We start from the raw sequence: 23,967 nt of genomic DNA on the forward strand, positions 1-23,967 counted from the left end.
TGCTGCTATTCATTTGAAAAATTAATTTGTTTCCCATGAATGAAAATTTTTATTCAAAAACTTTGATAGAAAATACTGAAGATTAAAAGGACTTAGGTAACCATGATTAGAAAATATCGAGTCTGTAGATTGACTTTTTGATCAAGAATAGTATTACGTTTTATTTATGCATTTTCGATACGGTTTTCTAATAATATATTTGTAAATGACATTTATATCCTTTCAAAGTAAATATTTTTTCTGAATAATTTGCTTTAAATTTAACAAATTTTATTGTAATTATGAAATTTTTTTTAATTAAACGGAAAAGTAGTGTGACCGAGATACTAAATGTCATTTAAATTACCTCATTTTTCCATCAAATTTAATTATTAGAAGATTTTAAATTTTAAAAAAAGAAATACTGTTCATTCATAAAAATTTCTTTATTTTTGTGAATAAATTAATATATTATTCGTAATGAAAACCAGTAGGTCGCACTTAAAAATCGAAACATATATGAAGAACATTTATCGGAATCCGGTAGGTAAGCAGTCGCAGCGAGAGACCAAGTACGGGTTTTTCAATAACGAGTGGGTAAAAATTAAATTATTTATCAAAGTTACAAGAATTTGCATGTATTGAAAGTAGTAGAAATTAATGAATATTTAGAAAAATTATTAAGAGCAGAAAATGATCACTTCTACAGTTTAAAAACTCTTTCAATTTAAATTAATAAATTTACCCGATTTTTTCTGAATAGAACTTATCTATTACCCAAAAGAGAAAACTTAGCTGAAGCGTTTTTGTACTTCTATATGCTGTATCATAATTACATTAAGTGTTCAATTAATAATTTTATTTGTCACAAAAATATATTTATATCTATCTATTGCCTCTCTATTTTTGAAAAAGTAAAAAAAAATATACGAAAAGTTTTTCCCAATTTTTTTTTTAATTCTTTTCAAATGAAATCTTCAACTAAAATGCTCATTTTAGTAATTTTTTTTATCTCCTCTAAGCGCATTATTGGTAATTAAATTTATTTTTTGTCAAGACGGTCTACTAGCAAATATCTGAAGCAATAGAAACTTTTGATTTCAGTCGTGTAAATTGCTAATATTTGATTTACTAATCTTTGTTAATGTATTGTAAATATCTCTTAATATTTGATTAAAATTCTTAAAAATTTCGTTAATTAGGTAATTCCATTTATTAGTAATATCCAGTAAAAATAGAACTTACACAAATTGAATTATGCTAAAATAATTATGGTCAGAAATTGATGTAACGTGATTTTTCTTTAGTTTTACATAAAATGTCAATATTATATGAAATTCATATACGTCTTAGGAATTTACAGGTAATTGTATAAACAATTTAAGTTAAATATACACAAAAAAGTAAGTTCAATATCGTACACACAATTAGTTAAACTGATTTAAATTTTTATGAAAAATTACGTCATTTGCCTTCTTAAGAAAAATCTGAAACATTGACTACTGTTTACACAATTCTCATAAATTAAATGTCAAATTACAATTTAGTTTTTTTCTTCATTTTATCCATGAATATCTTGTAGAAAAATTTACTAACAGAATCAAAATATTTATATACGAAAACTAAGTAAAATACTACACTCTTTAAATTTAAAACCTTACTTTTCACTTAATAATAGAATTATCTTAATAAATTTAAAACCTCTCTTACAGTTTAAAAAAAAAATAAAGAAAAGTCATTCAGAAGGATTCGGCGGTTCCTAAATTTTAAAGAAATACTGGTAAAAATATTCGGACATCACAGTTTATATGATAAATTAATACGAATTAATCCATTTTTACTTTAAAAAGATAAACATTTTAATTTTTTTACCAATTCAGTTGTTTTGATCAAGTTTATACTTAAATTGATTTCTTATTGCTTAATATTTTAACGTGAGCAGAATTTCATCGCATAGTTTTTCATCTCAATATCAATCAGACTTAGAATAAACGTGACGTTGTATTTATTATTAATCGCTAGTAATATTATTTTTAGAAAAACAAAACTTTATAGGATTTATAAGGGGAAAATTGGTCTCCATAAACGACCGGATGGTATGGTGGTAACTATGTGGGTGTTACTTAATAAGGTTACGTTGTTTGTCTGCCGTTGTCAAGCAAAGTGTTAAAGGACGCCTCCAGCTTTAAAGGTTGTAAGAGACGAAAACATTAAATTTTATTAAGTTGAATGTATAAAACGCTACAGTTACTTGATTTAATGTCAAATTTTTTTTTTTGTTTCATGAACTTGTGGTATATAAATTTTCGATTAATCCAAACAGAAAATTGTATGTTAAATTTTAAGTTTAATGTTACATGAAACTATTTTGCCTACTAATAAACAAATTTGATAGGATAAAAGCAAAGAAGATTTCGTTGGCCGAAATTTTCATTTAAAGTTTCTATTATCTTATGTATTAAAAAATTGGGCTGAAAATGTATTTCCAGTCCGTATAGTAGAACACGCGGAGGCGTCGTACTGTACGGATCGAGCTGATTATTTTGCCCGAAATGACCCACAAGTATGTCAACGAACTTCACCGGACCCCAAATTTGAGTCTCCTGTGAGAAATCCTCAAAATATCCACATTTGTTACTCAATTGAGGAAGTTTCCGAGGTTATTACTCACAAGAAAATCATTGTGATGGATCCGTCGATGCTGAGCAGAATGGAATGAAATCAGCCTGATCTGTCCAGTAGAATGGTCTGAAAGGACTGGAAATAGGTTTTGAGCACGCAATATGAAAACCTATTTCCAGTCCGTCCGGCGTTCTACTGGACAGATCGGACTGATTTTTTTTTTTATTCTGCTCGGGATGACCAAGAGATATGTCATCAAGTGTCATCGGACCTCAAACTTCAGTCTCCTCTGAGAAATCCTCATTTATTTCTTAATTGAATAATTTTATGTGGTTATTACTCACAGGAAAATCACTTTGAAGTTCCATCAATGCTTGATGAAACTAAGTGTGAGCACGATTTTACTTATTGTAGGAAAGGAAAGAGAAAAACAAGGGGGTAGGGGACTTTGCAATATTACCGTTGCGGAGCATCAAGAGGCTACTAGTGTTTTTATTAATTTATTTCTTAAAATTTGTTGTATTCTCATAATAAAACTTGAATGTCACAGAGGTTGCTATTAAATGTATAAGGTCGTTTAATGGTTTGATAGATTTCAATAGTACATGATTAAATGTAATTGTAAGCTGTATTTAATGGGAGATAGAATTTACTTGGGAATGGTGTTAAAAGAATCAAAATATTCAGCTTAATCACAATGGTATAATCTTTATATAGTAACCGAGCTTACTTCAGCAATCAACTAACCAAATTTTAATATAAACCCAAATTAGTACTACGTGTAAGATGGTTTAATTCTAGTATAAAAATTTTTAAAAATTTTATCTTAGGTAAAATTCCTACTGATGTCACTGTTTTTTTTTTACAGAACAAGAACATCAGTTTTACGTATATCGTATATTGCGTCCTAGTTTTTAAGGCTTACGATCGGTTGGACTAAATTAATCGTAGCTTCGTCTCTCAAAAGCTTCTAACATTCCATTTATTCAAGCTAAGGACGGTCAGTCATGTCTCTTACACTCATCCATACAATCTAATAACCTATCCACGAGGAAATTGCATGATCCTGTTCTTTCAACACGCTCTCATCACTTTAATCAGTTCTTATATTATCTTCTAGGACATACTTGTTACTGGAATTTTTCCTCTAACCTGCTTATTCTAAACGGGTTATAGTTTTGAAATTCCGTGTTCAGGTATTTCAGAAGATATGAAAATACATAAGATTTTTAAGGTAATTTTAACTTAAAATAATTAAGAAATTTATTCTTATGGAGTGAATATTTCCCTAAGAATCAATTTCTTTAGCCTTAAATATCTTCCTAATCTTCTTATCTCTTAATTTATTTCGTTACAACTTTTCAGTTTATTAATTAAAAGGTTCATAAACCAAAAACTTTAACAAACTTTAAATACACATGGAAAACAATTTTTCGTTGTACAAATCCTGTGACAAAATAGAACCCAGTTATTTAAAATTATCACATCTCTATCTACAGTAAACATTAAAATAGGTCCCTTTTTCCTCCAACTATAATCTGGTTTTCCAAAACAGAATTTTTATATCTCACCCCATCAGTTCACTACATATTTGTATTTTACCAATATAAATTTAATACGTATACAGAAGCTTAAATAATCTGATCGTTTGCGGATTTAATGAATACACATAATCATTTTCCACCTTCACTGACTTTAATGTAACCTTTTTTCTAATCCTTCAGATTTTTTAGTGTATATTTCACGTAGTACTGGAAATAAGACTAAAACTTATTGACCCAAAATTTGGCACCGACTTCAAAAAGTCCATATTTTAAGAACTGTTAAGTAATATACTTTAATTTTTTGTTCATTTTTAATACGTTTTATTTTTAAAAGGTTTATTTAAAATTTATTAATTTTGTTTTTAAACAAAAGAAGAATAGTCCTGAAAAAAAACCATTGTATGGAAAAAGCCTTTTGTAAACGAAGAGAAACTAGCAACTTGATGAAGATAAGAAAAACCACCTATTTAATTTGATTGCCTTCGGTTTAAATGTCTACTACTAAATGTCAATTTGAAATAAGACAATGAAATTTGTGTTTTCAATTTGAGAAAAATATTTTTTACACCATGTTTTATGCCATTCATATCGAGTATTAGAATTTTTTTTTTTTTTTTTGCCTATTTATCATTACGCTATAAAAATATAATTGGTAATGATAATGACAAAAAAGTATTTCCGGGGATGTTTTATCTCAAGTTTATGCAGAGCCTGGATATCAGTTCCTTTGTGCAGGATCTTTCTGTTTATCTGGCAGGTTTTTAAATTTTAAAGTTGATTATACATTTATTTTTAATTTGGTTTTAAAATGAAGGGAGTTTGGAATTTCGTTTTCGAATTTCGAATCTTGTTTGTACAAAGCATTTTTATTCGGATTATTTCTCGAAAGATTAGCAAGATATTTATGTCTTTTTCACGAAGCGATTTCCCTTCAGTCTTTCCACTGAAGACCTTTCGATGCTAGTGCCTTTGGTCTAACAGCAGGAATGCGTCTGATGGAGTCCTGGTTGTGCATTGGGGAGGGTCCAATGTACTCCCTCCCACAGCGGAGGGAGTCGTATATAGTGTCTGTAAGTGGTTACCTGACTAATAATAATTGTAAGATGTGGATGATTAGGCAATTTAGGTTTTAGAGATTCTTCTTCTTCTGCCAGTCTAGGCTGGACTGGTTTCGCTACCATGGGAGGGCCTTCTTGTTTCGTTCTTTTTTGCCTGAGTGTTGTTGGTTGTTTCCACCGATATAATTTTTCAGAAACTTCTTAACAAAATTAAAAAAATAATTGAACTATGTACGTCTGATGATCGTAACGTAAAGATAAAAGAAAAAAAATCATATAATTCGAACTGATAATCTTTTCTTTTTGTTTTTATATCTGTTAAGAATAAAAATAAAATGTAATTTTTTTATTACAAAGATATCTTTTTTTATTTTATTTCAGATAAAAATGGAAGCAGTCGAAGGAAGCAGTGAAGGTGATGATCAGAAGACGTGTGACCATGTGGCTGCAGCCGTAAACTTTATAATTAAATTGTTATAAAACAGAAGATAAAATAAAAACAGACACCATGCTGCCGACCAATGTTATGTCCTTCATGAAGAAGGTAATTCGGTTTTTTCTATATATCGGATGTGCAATCTATGTTATATTTATAACTACATATTGGCTATTATTTTATATCCTTTTTTAGTGATACTAAACAAAGTCTTCAAATGCATTTTTTAAAATCTAAAAAATTTGTTTATTGAAGAGGGTGATAAAATCCATATTTTTATTTCTTTTTAATGTTTTTAACTAATTTTCAACGATTTTTATTACATCTTTATCTGTTTCCAGTTGCATTTACAATTTTTAGCACCAGCTCTAGAATAAGTTGAGTCAAACAGTTATTAAAATAAAATCCTAAACAGAAACATTCAGGAGACGTTTACCAAAAATAAAAACCTAAAATCAGACGTACATGTCTACTGTAAAAAACAATCATCATTAGAAGAAATAGATGAACGAACTGTAACAGACACTAACTGATAATATTTTTTTATTAATCGAAATGCACATCTTGTTTTCAATTTTTATTTATTTACTAACAGTTTTTTTTAGAGATCGTATTTACATAACTCTTATGAATAAAAAGATGTAGCTATCCAAGAAGTTTCCACAGATGTCCATAATCTGTCTGATTATTTGTATCTTGCATTATCCTGGTTGAAGTCAGTATAGAACAGTTTTATTGGTTGTACGTTGTCCACATTATTAAATTGTGCGACATAAACTATTCTGTATACAGAATAGTTATATGTATATCATGTGCCATGATATACATATAAATGCTATGAAGAAGTTGTCTTTACAATTAGGTTTGGGATATATTGGATTATTGTATTGGTTTCTTATTTAGTGTGGTAATTCCCCATGTTTCTCCCTGTTGTGTAACGATTTTAACATTATTCTTCTTTGATTGTGTCCCTACTTTATGAGATTTCGCAGCGCAAAATTTAAACGAATCGTAAACATTATTGAGCGACGTAACCAAACAGAAAAACTAATTTAACTTTTCCAAGTCAGAATTGAAACTAATTTATTTTATTGTTTTTATTATTTTAATGGAGAATCTACAACACTTCCGAATTGATAATTTACAGATTATTTCACTGTTTTTTTTTTTTTTTTTTTAGGTTTTTAATTTTGTCGTTGACTTCTTATATAAATATTACCTTTTTCTAAGTATTTTCCTATCGGTAGTTTTTTCCATTCATTTTGTTCTGTTGTTTTTTCGTTTCTAGAAGGGCTCGTTTTTCAACCCATTTATATTTTACTCTTTAGCCTTTCTATGCTGCTGACCCCTTTCTTTGTACTTCAGGGCTGGTTGTTTGTGTTATTTGTTTCAGTTTTATTATTTATTGAATGAGTACTGCAGCTTTTTTTTCTTTTTGTTTAATTATACGTCGTTATTAAGCAAAATCGCTATAAAATATTTATTAGATATTTGATAATATTATCAATTTTTTTTAACCAATTATTTATCTGGTCTTTTTATTAATATATACTTATTATTGTGTTTTTTTTACAAATATATATATATTCAGGTGAAATTTTTATAATTTTCATTTACAGTTTTATATTGCCGTACATAAATTACTGATATCTCTGAACAGTCACGTCTGTTTCTGACAGTAAAAATAAATTGTTTACGTAAACATTTTATTGAAATTAAATTAAACTAAAATTATCTGTTAAATACAATTAATGTAAAAAAAAAAACATAATTGTATTACGTTATTTTATTCTAACATTTTATAATAACCACATTGAAAATAGAAAACATGTACGTTATTGTTTTTAATGACTGTCACAGTACACACTAAAAATCATTTAGAAATTTATGGTAATTCATGAATTTAGGTTCAGCATTTGAAATCTAGATTATTAACCTTTTTTTAATCACTTCGTTCTTTAAATGTACAGAAATCACTTATATTTTTTATCTAAAAATTTCATTGTCGGCCTAACTGGATAATGGATTTTACTTTTTTTTTATTAGGATAAGAAATATACTTGTATATATGAGAGAAAATATATTTTATTAATTAAATAATATCTACTTTCGATTAGGTTTTAATAAATTAATCTGATATATTATGTTAGTAAACTTATATTTTTATCGATGCCTTTGAGGCTTAATAACTAACTCACTTCATAATACCGACACAAAATTATGGATAATTTATTTTGCAACCACTGTTTTGTCAAATTTATACAATGTCATTTCATTATTGAAATTTTTCTTCAAAATACTTAAGAAAAACAAAGAAGTGTATGTATCTTTTCTTGACCACTTATAATCTAATTCAAATTTATGCCTTTTAACGCGAAATAAAAACAATTGTTAATTATATGTTAATATCGAATTTTTATTTATTCTCCTAATTTATTTAGAACGTTTTTATCAGGTTTTACCCGCTGTCATTTTTTTTTTCAAGTAACAGCTAATCAATAAGAAATGCATTCTAAAAAATTAAAATAACTGTTATTGTGGCTTTTTGATAAACTGAATAAGAAACGGTTAGTAATTAAAAGTAATCAATAAAAATGTTATTAAAAAAAAAAAACTTGTAAAATCTATAGAAAAAATACAACGAACAACTTCGTATAATCTTTTTACTGGTATTTAGGACTGTCGCTGAAAAGATAAAATTTCGAGTATGATTTTCTTACAAAAAAATACTATATACCGCCCGCACCAAAGAGAAATAGTTAATTATATTTTAATTTATAAATTTCAGCTTATTTTTATTGAAAAAAATGTATATGTTTTTATTCCTAAACACACATTATTTATCCAGCATATCTAAACGAAGTTACCGAATTTTTTTTTTTAATTTTGGAAAAACCACTATCCTTGGCTAGTATAGGCTATTTTCTGATGACTAATAGTTGTAAAATCGTTAGTCTAAAACATTTAAATTAAGCAAACACAATGAGAAAAATATGTTATTCAGCAATCAATAGAGAATATTCTTATAAATAATTTATTCGGGTTTCACACGACAGTTAGGTTTAAAAATGTAAACTATGTAATTAGACTATTTTAAAAGTATAAATTTAAAGAATTATCTATATTTCCTTAGCTATCCCTAGATATATAGGGAAAAAAATTTGGTACGAAAAAAATTAAATGTATTAACAAAAATTAATTGTGTATAAAATAAGAGTACTTTTATTTTTTATTATTATAAACAGAATTGTTCTTCTTAAATCTCATTTGCAAAGATATAAGGCGATAAGTATAATTTTTGGTAGTCACACAGTGTAACTCTCAGTGGACTATTTCATACTGTATATCTGATTTCAACGAAACCTGTAATTACAAATACGCCTATGCGTTATTGAAATGTATTCAAATTTTAGACTTATATGATTATGGAAAATTATTTAAATTTTGAATAAATAAAATTTAATATCATTTCAGAATTAAAAAAATAATCTCAGTTCTATTATTATTACTGTGCAAAATAATCAAAAGTAAAAAAAAAATCGAACACGCAAGTGGTTTTGTTGCAACCTATTCTCTACAAGCTGCGCGCGCGCGTGTGTGTTCATGTTTTTGTAAAATATGTTTAAAGCATTTAAGTAATTAATCGCGTGACTACCTGTAGGGAGATAGCTGACTGTAACGGTAACGAGTTTAGTAGCTAAAAAATTATGAAAAAAAAACTCCGTTCAAAATTATAATTAAATAATTCTTCGCCGTTCAAGAAATGTATTAGCCTACAATAAAAGCTGCAATAATTATTTCTTTTAGAGCTTGTGTAAATATCATTATTCTATGTTCTTTTTATTATGGATAAAAATGCACCCAGATTTGCTACTGATTTATATATAAATTCGTATCAAATGAAAAATGAAATAATTCATTAATAAAATTATACTAAAGGATAAAGGTTAATAAACGTTGTTTTAGTAAATATATCTACATTTATTTTATAGCAAGTGCAAGTTAGCGCATATACAATAATGTAGTAACTTAGCTCAAAAAATATTCCCGTATAAAAAAAATTTTCTAAATTTTTATATTTAAGAATTTATTATTAAAGAAACTTATGTCTGTGGATTCGTATTAAGATGGATTAATCTCAATTAATCTCTTTGAAAGTAATATAATGTTCATCGTAAAAAACAATCAATGATCACCTGGCTGGAAAGTATTACGGTATAGGTCTAAATAATACCTGGTACACTACAGTACGTACAGTATGTACTGTATTAGAAAATGGTATTGCATGTTCAAATCGTACTCGGTAATCGCCTTAAAAAGTCAAGAAAACAATACAGTACTACGTACACTAAAACCGTAATTACTGTAAATGAAGTTTACAAAACTAACCTACAGTATTCTGGATTGCATTTACAAAAATTTGTAATTTTTTCTTGTTCGCTGTTGTTTTTAAATCCGTTTGTATTTCTGTGTATTCTTGCATGGCATCTTAAATTTTGCACTTAAAGATTAAGCTTTTCTTCATAGATGGATGAGCATCTATAAAAAACTGGATAAGATCATAGGATAGTTTAATACCTTCGGTAAGCGTATTGACATTTAGCTGTTCTCCAGGGATCGTATCTACTACCCCTTCACGTTCATATTCTACCTGCGACATTAATTTTTTTAATATTTTTTAATGCAACTACTTAAAGTAATGTACGCGAATACGGAAAATTTTAGCTGCGATTATAGAAAAGGTATCGCAAACTATTGCACCGTGAATAACGAAATCACAAATATGGGATGCACGAATAAGATTTCGCTGTACTATACTTTGAATTTTATTTAAATTGTTAATTAGATGTCGGTATCAAATTAAAGACTACTACCTACAACTTACTAATTCTTAAATTTTATATTGGCTTGAAAAACTTATTTAAAGAACTGAAAAAGTTTAATTTGTTTACATATTTATTACAAAAAAACAATATTTTTTTACAATCATTTTTATTATTTTTAAGTTTGCTAGTTTACAATTTTTTTTTAAATTTTAATCTAATTAAAAATACGGATAAATTTAAAAAGAACATGCTGCCGGTATAACAAAGAATCGTTTGGATGTAACCCACATATAAAAACGTAATGTCTTAATAATAATAACAAAAGATATATAAAGCAACAACGTAACACAATTACAGAGTATGTGCTAAAGCTGTTTGAAATTCGGGTAAATATATAATTCCCTCCTTCAAGCTTTCCTACTTAAAATTTGCTTGAAAATTCTTTAATTATAAAATTGATATCAGGTTGTACATTATCATGTTTTAATAATGCAATTCTAAGCTACACTCAAAAAAATGTTTAATTACTTTCTTATTATCTATGTAGGAAGTAAATTTTTTGTTAACAAACTTTTTTTCCATTAAGTTGTACGGAATAAGCTTACATACTTATAGAAATTAATCATCAGCGATTAATATTGAACATTCATAAATGTTCAATACTGTTCTTAAATATATACACGAGTATATACGCAAACGATTTTATGAAGAGTTAAAAAAATAAATGTGTTTGCAAGTATTAGAGAATCCAAATATAGTAGCTCAGTGTTCCATATTTCATTGTTATTTAGGTTTGATTAATGTTGAATGAAAAAGGGTGGCAGAAGAGAAATGATGTTAACCAAGGATAAAACGTGATATCAATACTGAAACCCTAAAAAATAATAATAAATAAACCAACGCATTAGATAGATCTTTTACAGTAATACTTCATTTTGAAATAAACCTAATGTCCTTGGTATTTTTATAAGCGATTTAATAAAATTGTGGACTCAAATTGATATTTGATTCGAAAGCTCATTAGACTTATTCAGAAAGTTTTATAAAATTAAACCTATTAAAAAATAAATGATTAGTGATTACATTCCGTGTATTAAATTAGCGACTAAATAAAAATTTAGACGTTGTTTTTATTTATCTAGTATATATATATATATATATATATATACTTTATCATATTAAGTTTTTGATCGACTAAGTTTATGTTATGAAATATTTCTATTAACTAATTTACTGTAATTTTATTATATTTATTTTAAATGTTTCATTTGTAATAATTATTACATCTAATTGCAAGAAAAGTAAAAAAAGCAATTTGATTTCAAATAAAAATTATTGTGATTCTTTTCTCAGGTTTAGAATTTAGTAATACAGATGTAGACGATTTAGGAAAACAATATCCGAGACTGCGTTGGGTTGGTGACCTACAAATCAATAAAAAACGTTAAAAAGACGTAAATATTCCAAGTATGTAATAAATAATTGTAATAAAATTATTTTCCCTTAGAAAGTAAGATATTTTTAATAGAAAAATGTACGTAAGTTTTATTACTTTATAAAATTGTTCCATATTTCTTATGAATATGATGCTTGCATAACATCTCAAAGAAAAATAACTGAGTGAAGAAGTCACTTGTAGACTTTCATTTAGATGGAATTGGCAAGCATATATGCAACTGTATATGCGGCAACGAAAAAGTAACCATTTCTCACTTTCCCTTGTAAGCCTGGTTTAGCAGGCCGCTTGTCATTTTTAACAATGGTTATATCATTGTTAGTGGTTAACTGGATCTCGTATGAGGTCTCTGTAACTCTTAATTTCAGGTACGTACATGCATATTACTGCATGTACATTACGTGCAGTAATGTACATTACTTATGTAATGTACATAACATTACATTAAATAATCAACTTATTTGCTTATTTAATTATCAAATAAAAGCTTACATTAAATATAATCAACTACATCCAACTCCTGAATAGAAAAACCACTTTTCTTCAGTTATATTAATCCACTCTAGCGGTCTTATCAATTTAGTCAGGATATTTATTGATTACCAATCTTGTAAGATAAAATTCTTAATGTAAGTCGTGTTTTCAGTACCTAAATAAGTATAGAAGGATGAAGGGTAAGATGGATAAAGTTTTCTGATGACATGGTAATTCTAGCTGATGGTGCACACACGCGCTTCAAAAATTGTTAACCAGCCCTGGAGGAAGGAATGAATGTATATAGAATGAAAATATATGTAGGAAAAATTAAAGTAATGGAAGTAAATAACAAAGAGGATTTAGTATTGAGGATAGTGAAGGAAGAATAGAAAAAGTAAAAAATTACATTATTTACTATATTTAAATCCAAATGTTTTGAATTTTGGACTATTTCTTAACTGCAGTAATAAGCTCTCATTGAGAGCATTTCAACAATATATTAAAAAATTGTACTTATTTTCATTGATTCCAAAGTTATAACTAAATGAAATTTTAATTAACGAAGCATCTGGATCTTAGAAGGGGAAGGCTCATCGGTTCGAATCAGACTTCATCTCTTTTTTAACTTTTTTTTTAAATTTATTTCTTTTAGTTTTTTCTTTTTATTTAAATATATTGATTTAATAATTATTAACCCGTAATTTTTAAAAATATACAATAAATAATAATTCAATAATAATAATAAAATTAAAAAAATAATTTAAAAAATCAGAAGTTATTAGTAAACTAAAATATTACGTACTATTAAAAAATTGTATATATAATTTAATAGGCATTAAATATGTACATATATATATATATATATATATATATACACATATATATATTATAATATAAACATATATTTATATGTAATAGATTTGGTGAAACATCCGGTTATTTAATATTAATTTAAAATTATAATTTAGAATCGATTATTTTTGGATTTTCTAGTTTAATTTTATTCAATTATTCTGGAATTTCTTTTAATTTTATCTACAGTAAAGTTAACTACCGAGTGACTAAAAAATAGACTTTCACAAGAACAACATATCACTGAGGCATACATGCCCATCTTTAATAAATTGCAAGATTTTTTGTCGTTTAGTTCATTACTCTTCTGATATTATCGGACAATATTCTCCCAAAGTCTGAGTTGATCATCATTTCGTTTATTTGTTTTTTGTTTCCAATCATTTAATCGCTCTTGGGTTTGATGTTTCTTTATTATTTTTGATTATTCACCAAATAATCCAATAATAAAAACTGAATATTTTATACCGTAAGGTCAAAGTAAACATTTGTAGCCAGTATACCAGTATACAGGAGTTCACTAAACGGAATAGTTTAATTATTAACTTTTATTTATACAACACACTAGAAATCGAAAACATTTGTTATTCAACAACTCACAAAGATACGAATAACACTGATCTAGAAATTCGAGTAACAAAGGGACTTTTACTCTATCCTAATATTTCATGTTGAATTAATAATTGTACAAATATTTGATGTTAATAAAAGCTAATATTTCAGCAACTGTGTTACTGTCCACTTTATTAAAAAATAGGAGAATCGTATCTCACTTTCAAATGAAATAATTTTAAATGAAGTGCAGCAAAAAATGTGTATATATAATTTAATAGGCGTACAAGGAAGTCATGTGTGTCCACATCAGATTTTTTAACTAGTTACATTACGAACGCATGGCATGTAGCAGTTCACTATTTCATTGTTGCGTAAATACATTTCTATTCCTACCTAAACATCAGGGTAACGAACTAATTTTGCTTTAAAAATCGTGAATTTCCCGTGATTTACCTAATTTTTGTGGTTCCTTAGTAATAAGTTAGAATAGTAGTTATGACAACATGATAACATTTTTTTTTCTTGAATGAATTTAAGGATAATTTTTAAGTTTCATGAAAAAGTTAACTTAAAAACCGATTCATGAGCTTATTAAATCAGGCTTTTTCCCATTATCATACGACACAATCAGTTCTCGCAATTTATTTTATCAACTTCTTACAGAATTTTATATATATATATATATATATATATATATATATATATATATAAGAGATAGGGGGATATATATTTATTCCCCTATCCTCCTACAAATTTATATAGGATGATAGATAGGGAATTATATATTTATGTTTGTTGCCTGTTCGAGGCAAAAAAAATTCATCTTCCCTTAGAAATAACCTTTAACTCATGATATACAATCAAAATTAAAAAGAAAACACCTAAGTAAATTATTTGATTAAATTTATATTTTTTTCTATTGAAATTAAATGCATACTGAGCATATGATTTAAAAGACGTTTTATTAAAAAGGAAGAATTTAGAAAATACTTCAAAAAAGTAAGGTTCTTGTTGGAGATAAAAAAAAAACACGACGGCAACAAATGGACAGAAGAAAAAAAAGAACTTCAGTCTCAATGAATGGAAAACCTATGGAAAAGGAAGATAGAAGAGAAAGAAGTCAAAGAGGAATAATATTTGCGTGTTCTCTAGTTTGCCTTTTCGCACACAAAAAAAAAAAGGGAAGGGACCGTAACTGTTTGCCCTATTACTTTTTTTTTAGTAAAATTTATCCTAATAATGATGGTAATTTTTAACTGGAACGTACAGAAACTGATTACATAATAATACTTCTATTATGAACTTCATTACAAATTAATTAATGGTTACAAATACCAAATTACTCGTGTTAAATTTCTCTCTTAAAATACATTTTCCTTTCTAAATAAGAAGGAATTTATATCTGTTTTATCTTTTTAATGTTACTTGATGCGACTTGTTTTAAAAGATATATATCGCTTCTGCAGTTCTCTAATATATTACATAAATTTTCTGCTGTGGAAAATAACGTGGCTAGCACCGCTATCTTTGTTTTATATCATTCTCGGTCTTCCCTTTTATTCCCTGTTTCTCATTCACTCCCTCCTAACATAGTCTTTCCCTCTTACCAACTTTTAGTCTGCGACCGTCAGTTAGTAATATTTTATGAAGTAGATGTTAACAGATTAATTCAGTGACGTAAGACAGAGTTAGGAGAATTTTCAACTGTACGCCCACATTTAACTTTTCCATTATTCTTTTTGATTGTTATTTAAAGTACTGTTAATTACTACTTTAATGTTCGTGATTTAATTCTGGCTTTATAAATTATTTTTCTCTTGTTTTTTTTTTTTTTTTTTACTTGCTTCCTTTCCATTATGTTACTTGTTTTTTATTATTTATAACTTTTATTCTCCGTAATAAAGTTGGAATCATATAATATTATTTAAACAGATAATTTAAATCAAATAGTAATGGATAACATTTGTGAAAGGAAAACAAGGGTTGCTTCTTCTCGTCACTATAAGATAGGTATTTGTGATTCATTTTATAACAATCTAGCACTACGGTTATTTTTATTTAAAATTTGAGTACTGATATAATTAATTGACAGGTTGATCGATATGAGACCCGATTCTGGGTCTTAAGTTATATGAGTAGACGTTCAATGAGACCTGTTTTCGTGTCTCAGTGCAACAGTGATTTCCTACTAATAAAGTTCTCTTTTGTGTCTCATTTTTTCAGGACAAAGACGTCACACTGTAATAGAGCAATTTACGACGATTCCAACAACGGTATACTTAGCTTCTTTGCGCATTGCTTCGTAAAAATTTTATTACAAAAATTTAAAAAGATATTTCCATAATTTCAGAAGCTATTTTCCAAAAATCATAAATTTTACATTATTGTTATAAACAACAGCTGATTTTTACAAATTATTGTAAAAATTGTTATTTTTGTCGGCAAACAAGTTAAGGCCCAGTGACGGGGATATGTGGTGCTCGTGTCGTTGGACACGAGCATCACATATCCCCGTGATGCTTTTTTTCTAAATCACTAATAAATATAAAACTAAATAATTTTAATACTATTAAGATCAAAGTAATTTTAGGTAAAAAAAAGTCAATTTTTTTAAATATTTTTAAAAACTGCTCCTTTGATTGGAAATATTTTATTTTTTCACAAAAATTTTTATCTACAAATTTTTTTTATCATTCACAAAGTGGTATCTATCACAAAGGCTGAGTGATAAAAAAAAATAATTGAGTGTGGTTTTTTGCTTGTGTTTTGTTACCCAAACATACCTACATTCTTGAATTTCAGATGACAGAAATAGATTTTTTTCCTTATTTCATACTTGTTAGCATAATAGTGTAATGTACTTACAAGATCGCATTTACGTCTAATTTTTTTTGAATTTATCTTTATCTCCTTTTTTTGAGGAACCAATTTGTGCTTCACTCATTGAAATACTGAGACCCAAATTTATGTCTCACTTTTTTTATTATAATTACGCAGAATTAATTTTTATACGGATTTCAGTACTAGATCGTGGATACCGGTGTTCTTTTATTGAGTTTTAATTAACCACACAGCTCAGGAATGATCGACCAACATTTAAATTCATACATATCATCCTCATTCATCCTCTAAAGTAATACCTGACGGTGGTCCCGAAGATTAAACAGAAAAAGAAAAAAGAAAATTGCACAAAATTTAAGAAAATTTATTAATTCAACAAAAATAAATTGAAGAAAAAATATTTTTTGTAGCTTTGTAGTCTAGTATTACTGTTAAAATATTCATTCTGTTAAAATATAACGAAGTAGTGGTGGGTGTGTGTGTTTATTAACTCTTTTGTATTTGTAATGAGATAGAATGGATCAGCAAATGCATGGACTAAAATTGAATATTATTCTCTATGTTGCAATAAGGTAAAAATATTAGAATTCATTACTGTAAAGTAACATGTCATAGCTGCAACTAAGAGAATGGCCTTCGTTCCTCAGAAACGCCAAGCAAAAGACTAAATCCGCTGAAATAGTAGGCAAAGTATATTATAAACCTTAGTTTTAAAAAAACGTACGTAATAAATACAGAAATTAGATAGATGGTAAACTTACTTTATCAGTAGTGATGCTGAAACTTTTCGTTAAAATTTTAATTTGGTAAAACATTCATATATGAAATCATTAAATCATAACAGCGCTAAATAATTATTTCATTAATTAAATTTTGTTGAAGGACCGGAATTTCAATTTGATTGGGGTAAGGTATGTGCTATCTTTAGCTTCCTTGAAATAAGCTTTATATATCCAATTTACAGCACATAAACACGGAGGAGGGACCATCTGAATTGGAATCTTTATTAATGGTTTAGATTTTTTAAGCTAAATTTACGCTTTCTACTTGGATTGCTTAAAACGATAACATGGTTAATTTTTTTTCCTATTCTTTACGCTTAATCAAAACCTACTAAAAAATTTAATTTTATTTTGTTTTATATTACTTTATAGTAGTTCGTAAGTATGTTTAATTGTCAATTTTTAAATTTTATTTTGTTTTTTTATGCTTGATAAGCCGTGTTGGCTACGCATAAATAACACTACTTCACTTTGGACTGTTTTCTCTCTTTCCATTAGATTTTCATCCTTTCTCTATGTTCTCTTCTTCTTCTTTTTGTTTCTTTCTAAAATTCTCTGTTTTCCATTTTTGCTCTAAAAATGTTTCTATTGTGCTTTCCTTCTTTTTTAATTTCTAGTTTAGTAAAATCTGTCCCTATTTCTTTAAACCAATCTTTTTCCGTTTCCCTGTTTTTGAAAAAGTCAAGGATGGTTTATGCAATTTTATATTTGTTCATTCTGTAGATATGGCAGTAAAATTTCATTATATTTTGATTGTGGTTTGTAGTTTTTTTTTAATTTCTCGTTGTTTTTTTTATTTAAGATGAAATAAAAAAATTATTGTTTACTTGTTTTAGCCCTAGGAATTTTCTTAACGCTTTCTTTTTTCTTCTTTTCTAATTCTTCGATTAACGCTTTCTTATTAAAGGTTAAAGATTTTGATTCGTATAAACTTTGTATTCTGTTTGCTGTATTGTAATCAGAACAACGATTGTTTTCATTTATTTAATTCGCGTTTGTTTCATTTCACTTATTCACTGTTCTTGTTTTACTTTTTTTTATTCATTTATTAAATTATTTATTTTTTATGTAAACATGTTTTCCACGGTATTTATGGTAATAACAGTTTAACAATCGAAGTCACCATTTAGGTTAAATTTTAAGTAACATTTTTTTTTAAGTTTTTTTAAGCTAATGTTGTTTACATTTTAGTTGATAACCCATTTAGCTTAGTTCTTAATTTGGCTTGCCTTATCTAGTCGTAAGATAACGATAGTCGTTATCTTACAAAAATGTTTAAAGTGTATGCTTTTTGAAGTTTTATCCATTAAGATTTTCCATTCACAATAAATAGTATTCCCTCTATTCAAGAATTCATGATTTTGTATTTTCTACTTATAACAGCCGGAGTTATTTGAAATTAATTAAATCACTTTTCAAACACTTTTCCTGGCATCATAGCTCTAGAGTTAGCTGCAAGAAGGAAAGTATAGTAATCATAAGAAGAAATCCAAGAAGGAAAGTATGGTAACCAGTAAAAAATTGGGGTATGGGTTTTTTCTCGACGTTTCATGATCTAGAGGCCCAAAAAAAGTGGTGGGGGTTATGTTCGTACCTACATGTTTTCACGTGTTCGAAGCTTAATAACTTACAATCCGATTTTGATGAAATCTTGCACAGAGATTCGTATATATGAGGCAATTTGTTGGTCAAAGTATGGGCTCAATATCTCCAGAGATTGGGGTAGATAGTTTCGTTGAGGTCTGTTTTCTCAAAGTTTTGGAAATATAACCTCACTTTATATTACACTCAGTACATTTTTACATTCTTGTCTTATCATTTAAAAACAATTTGCCTCCAAATTCTCCCCTTCCTCAAAATCTATCTTTTTATTTATCTCATATTTTATAACCGAATTCTTTTTACGTCTTCTTAAGCATAGTGGCCATAAAAAAAATACTTTGGGGCAATATTGAGGGTGAGGGAGCCGATCAAAGTTTAAAAATATAGATTTTTATTTAAAATTTTAAAACTTTACAAATATTGCTAGAAAATTTTCAAAAATTTATGACTAAAAAAGTTATTTAAACTTAATAAAATATTACAATAAAATTTCATCTTAACTCACCCCATCCTCAAAAACGAAATCTTAGTTTAAAAAGATTTTTAAATTTTTTTCATGTATGATTTTTTCATATATAAGAATATAAGAAGAATAAATAACCAATGCCAGAAGTATAACAACTTTGATGTCAGCTTTTAATTGTGCAAGCTTTATAACTAATTCAGGTGCACAACTTCTACAATGAATTATAGTATATGTTATTTTATGTCCTGGCTTTTTGTTTTCTGTACATTTATCACATCTGTTAGATTTATTATACTGTTTTTGTCATTTCAATAAATGCTTTGACTACGTTTTACTGTAATTGCCTTTTAGTGACTACTTCTTCAAATAAAATAAAAAATTAATTACATAAATTTAAATGCAAATTTATCAGATTTGAGAGCTAAAACGATGAATTGCTTATTAAAAAAATATTAGTCATGTTATTAATATTATTTTATCACAAGTTAATCTTTAAATTAATATATTTCTTATAATTGTACAGTTAAGATCTCTCATATTTTAATTAGGATATTTCTAATTAAAAATCAATTTATAATTTATAACAAGTAATGAATGAATATCTCATTTATGAAAATTAATAATTGTTCATTTTTGAGTATAATGAGAAATAATGAAAACGGTTTGAAAGATAATTTTTAATACAAAAATATCTAACAGCAGTTTAATTAAATTTTATTGAAATTTATAATTATGAAAATCGATGTCATGGTAGGTTGTTTTGGTATAAGCATGTAGATTCTACATATACTCATCCTTTTATTTTGCTCATAGTTTTTGTTTTTTTAGCGCATTTGTTCATTTTTTTTATCGATTTGCCAGCCAGTATTTGTTTTATATTGTGGTGGAAAATGAAATGCAGGATCTTTTGTATAAAGGAAAGAAGGAAAAATAGAAATATGTTCTTGTAGAATTATAGCTGTTGGCTAAAAACTTTCATGTTGGAAAGAGTCTGGTTACAAATTTGTTTTTTGTTGTTTTTTTTTTTTTTTTATTTATTATTTCAACCTCGGATACCCTCTATATACGATAAATCGAGCAGTTGTTACAAGTGTATTCTACATATGCTGCTCTTCCTAGATTATTTTCTTTTTACTGACGATCCCTATAATTTTATGTTGCTATAACCAACTCTACATATCTACTCCTTTCGCTATCAAGTACCTCATCGTTAATTACGCAGTATTACTTACCTTTGAGTACGACTATAGGTTTGTTGTGATGTCTATTTAAATATTTACCAAGTAGAAAAAGAACCGATGTTAAATTCCTTTCTGTATTTTTTTTTTTATAATTACATCACCAATCTCTGCACTTTGATTTCTCTTCCCCATAAGTACGAAGAATTGAGAAAGATATTTCAAAACTATTACTTATAAAAAGTCGATATTAATGAAGAGAATTTTCGTAATTTCTAATATTAATTATGGTTTAAGACTAATACGTAAAACTAGATATTTGCAAAACTTTTCATTACAAAAACGTTTGTCATTTCTGTAAAATTTTAAACTATCAAAATTTCGTTGTTTTTACTCATTTGATAAAATTTAATAAATCTAAATTAGTACCCTTATCAAATTTTCGAAGCACTTTAATTAAGATTCAACCCCTTTCTTTTAATAAAGAAAACGGTTTTTATAAGCATGACCTTGTCTACTAAACGTAACTTTTTTGAGACGGTTACAAAATCACCACTCTCTACATCGAATATGGTTCTCTAAAAAACAAAACTACAAAACTCCCTTAAATAGCTGGCAAATAAAATAGATTTTTTCTAATCATTAAATAAAACCATTAAATATTGGCTTGCAATTCAATTTGTTTAATCATCCATATTTTTAAAAACTTACAATCCAGAATTAACTAAGAAAAATTATAGTTACTACCCTAAACTTCCATCTCTGTGTACTGCAACTTTATACAAAATATTGAAATGTAGAAAAAAATTAAATTATTATTTAAAAGTAAAAGACCACATTAAATAATATAATTATTTTTTTACATCATGGCGCTAAACTTTGTATTTTCGTTTTAAATTTTATTATTTTATTTACATTTTTTCTAATTTTAAAATAATAAATTCAATAACACTATTTCAAAAAACCCGATAAAAGGTATCTAGCTAAGCAAACAGACGTAGGTTAAAATTATAACAGAAACAATATTTAAAGAAAACAACATTTTAAAAAGTGTATATAATATTTACAATAAAATTTAATCTTCCGTCTAAAAATTTATAAAAAACCTGTCTCCCATCAAAGTCAACCTACGTTTAAATACTGTTTAAAAATAAATATTATCTGGTTTAAATTTATTACAAATAAGATTTTTGCTGTTATTACCATAATCAATATTATATATGTTGCAGGCAGGCCACGTTTGGAATATGTAAAATAAATTGTTAGGGATGTAGGATGTAGAGGGTGTACTGAAATGAAACGACTAGCACTAGATAGTGAATCTTGGAGTGCTGCATCAAACCAGTCAAATGACTGAAGACAAAAAAAAAAAATTTTTGCTGTTATTACCATAATCAATATTATATATGTTGCATCCTTTTCGAGATAACATATTATTCTTACTAATGCGTAATTGGTTAAATAATGGTTTCAGAATAAATTGATCTTTTAACAATACATTAAACAATAAAAAAAAATGATGTGGACACCACGTAACTTCCTTGCGCGCCTATTAAATTACATATACACAATTTCTTTAAACTGAAAAGTACATAAAATTTCATGTACTAACTTCTGATATTTTTTCATATATATATTTTATTATTAAATAATTTATTAAGGTTAATAATTACTAAAAAAATCAATATATTTAAATAAAAAAAAGTAAAAAAAAGAGATGAAGTCGGATTCGAATCGATGTGCCTTATAACTATGATCCAATGAAAATAAGTACCACTTACGATATATGGTTGAAAAGCTCTAAGAGAGAGCTTGTTACAGCAGTTAAGAAAAAGTCCAAAATCCAAAATTTTGGACTTTGGGCTTTTTTGGACACTTTGGTCCAGTCGATTGCAATAAAAAGGGAAGATGCACAGCTAGATGTTACAACAGTCCTAAATCCAAAATTTCAACATCCTACAGCTAATCGTGTTTGAGTTATAAGAGATGCATACGTAAGTACAGCGAAACTAGTCGAGATGGATTCAGGGATGGTCAAAATGAATATTTCCGTTGAAATCTGTAAACCGAAATTTTTCGCGATCACAATACTTCGTAAAAAGAAGTATATATATATATATATATATATATATATATAAAAAAAAAATTAAAATACACGCTCACTGCTTATTTGTTGCTGAACAAATAAAGCAGAAGAGATCAAATAATCTAACTATTTAGCAGAAATAAAATGGTCAAAAAAAAATTTTGTGTTTGATAATAATGAATAAAATATTGTAACCTATCAACTTCTTCTGATTCTAAAACTTTAAACAAAATCCTTATTAACAGTCATATTATTAAGAATGAAATATGAAACCTACATATTATCATGTCAAGTTCTTCGAATTGGAAGTGATATTCAGTTGCACAAGTTTCACCCATACTCTGCTAACCACAGTACACGGTGGGCATCATTACTCTAAGAAAAAGCAACTGTGATTGGTGCCGCTTATTTCCCATATGCTTTGTTTACATAAAAATTTAAACAACAAAAATTGATGAGATAAGTTAAATCAACAAATTTATGGTAAATAATTCATTGTACGTGCATATAGTGTCCCATTTATTAGGATTAAAAAATCTTTAATAGTTTCTTATTCAACATTATTTTCTTTTATAATTGATTTTAAAACAATATATAATTTTACGGTCTTCGATTTCTGTAACAAACCAAATTATATTCTAAGGAAACCGTTATGTTTCGTTTAACTATTAACTATAAACTACACTTCAACTAATATTATTCCGTATAATTTCCTGAAGCACTGTCAGACCCAGTTGCAGCATAAGTTCCGCAAATACAAAACCCTATTATCATTCTATAGGGTACATTTAATCACACCTTTAAAATAAATACATTAATATATAACTAAAACAAAAACTAAACATTTTGTCACTGTTCACCGAAATGTAAGGTATTTATAAACATGTGATATGCTTAACGTCTCCGATTTGATTCCCGCAAGCATGATCATTCAATTTTTCTCTTTTTTTATATTTTATCATAAAATATTTCGGGATCTTAAGTTATTAAAAAATTATAAAATAAAGTCGTAAAGTAGGGCAATATCAAATAGTGTAAATATTCGTATTATTTTTAGAAATATTAATTCATTGTAAAGTTTTACATACTCAAAACTAAAAAAATATTAAAAATATTTATTTATTTCTAAGGATATAATTCCAAAGAAATATTTAAGGTTTATTTTATAAAACGAACGTTTTTAAACTTTCATAGTCGCGCAAAAAAA

The 23,967-nt window shown here is 26.9% G+C and overlaps 1 protein-coding gene across 1 annotated transcript in view; it reads left to right on the forward strand.

Moving 5' to 3' along the window:
- The window catches only part of Fife (regulating synaptic membrane exocytosis protein fife), a 588,373-nt gene that overhangs the window by 166,985 nt on the left and 397,421 nt on the right, over positions 1-23,967 (forward strand). The window contains exon 2 of the mRNA XM_075369629.1: positions 5,585-5,747. Coding sequence (XP_075225744.1) covers positions 5,712-5,747 — 36 coding nt within the window. The 5' untranslated portion in view covers positions 5,585-5,711. The remainder of the gene's footprint in view (positions 1-5,584; positions 5,748-23,967) is intronic.

Source organism: Lycorma delicatula, chromosome 6, assembly GCF_047948215.1.
Source record: "Lycorma delicatula isolate Av1 chromosome 6, ASM4794821v1, whole genome shotgun sequence".
Classification (NCBI taxonomy): Eukaryota; Metazoa; Arthropoda; class Insecta; order Hemiptera; family Fulgoridae; genus Lycorma; species Lycorma delicatula.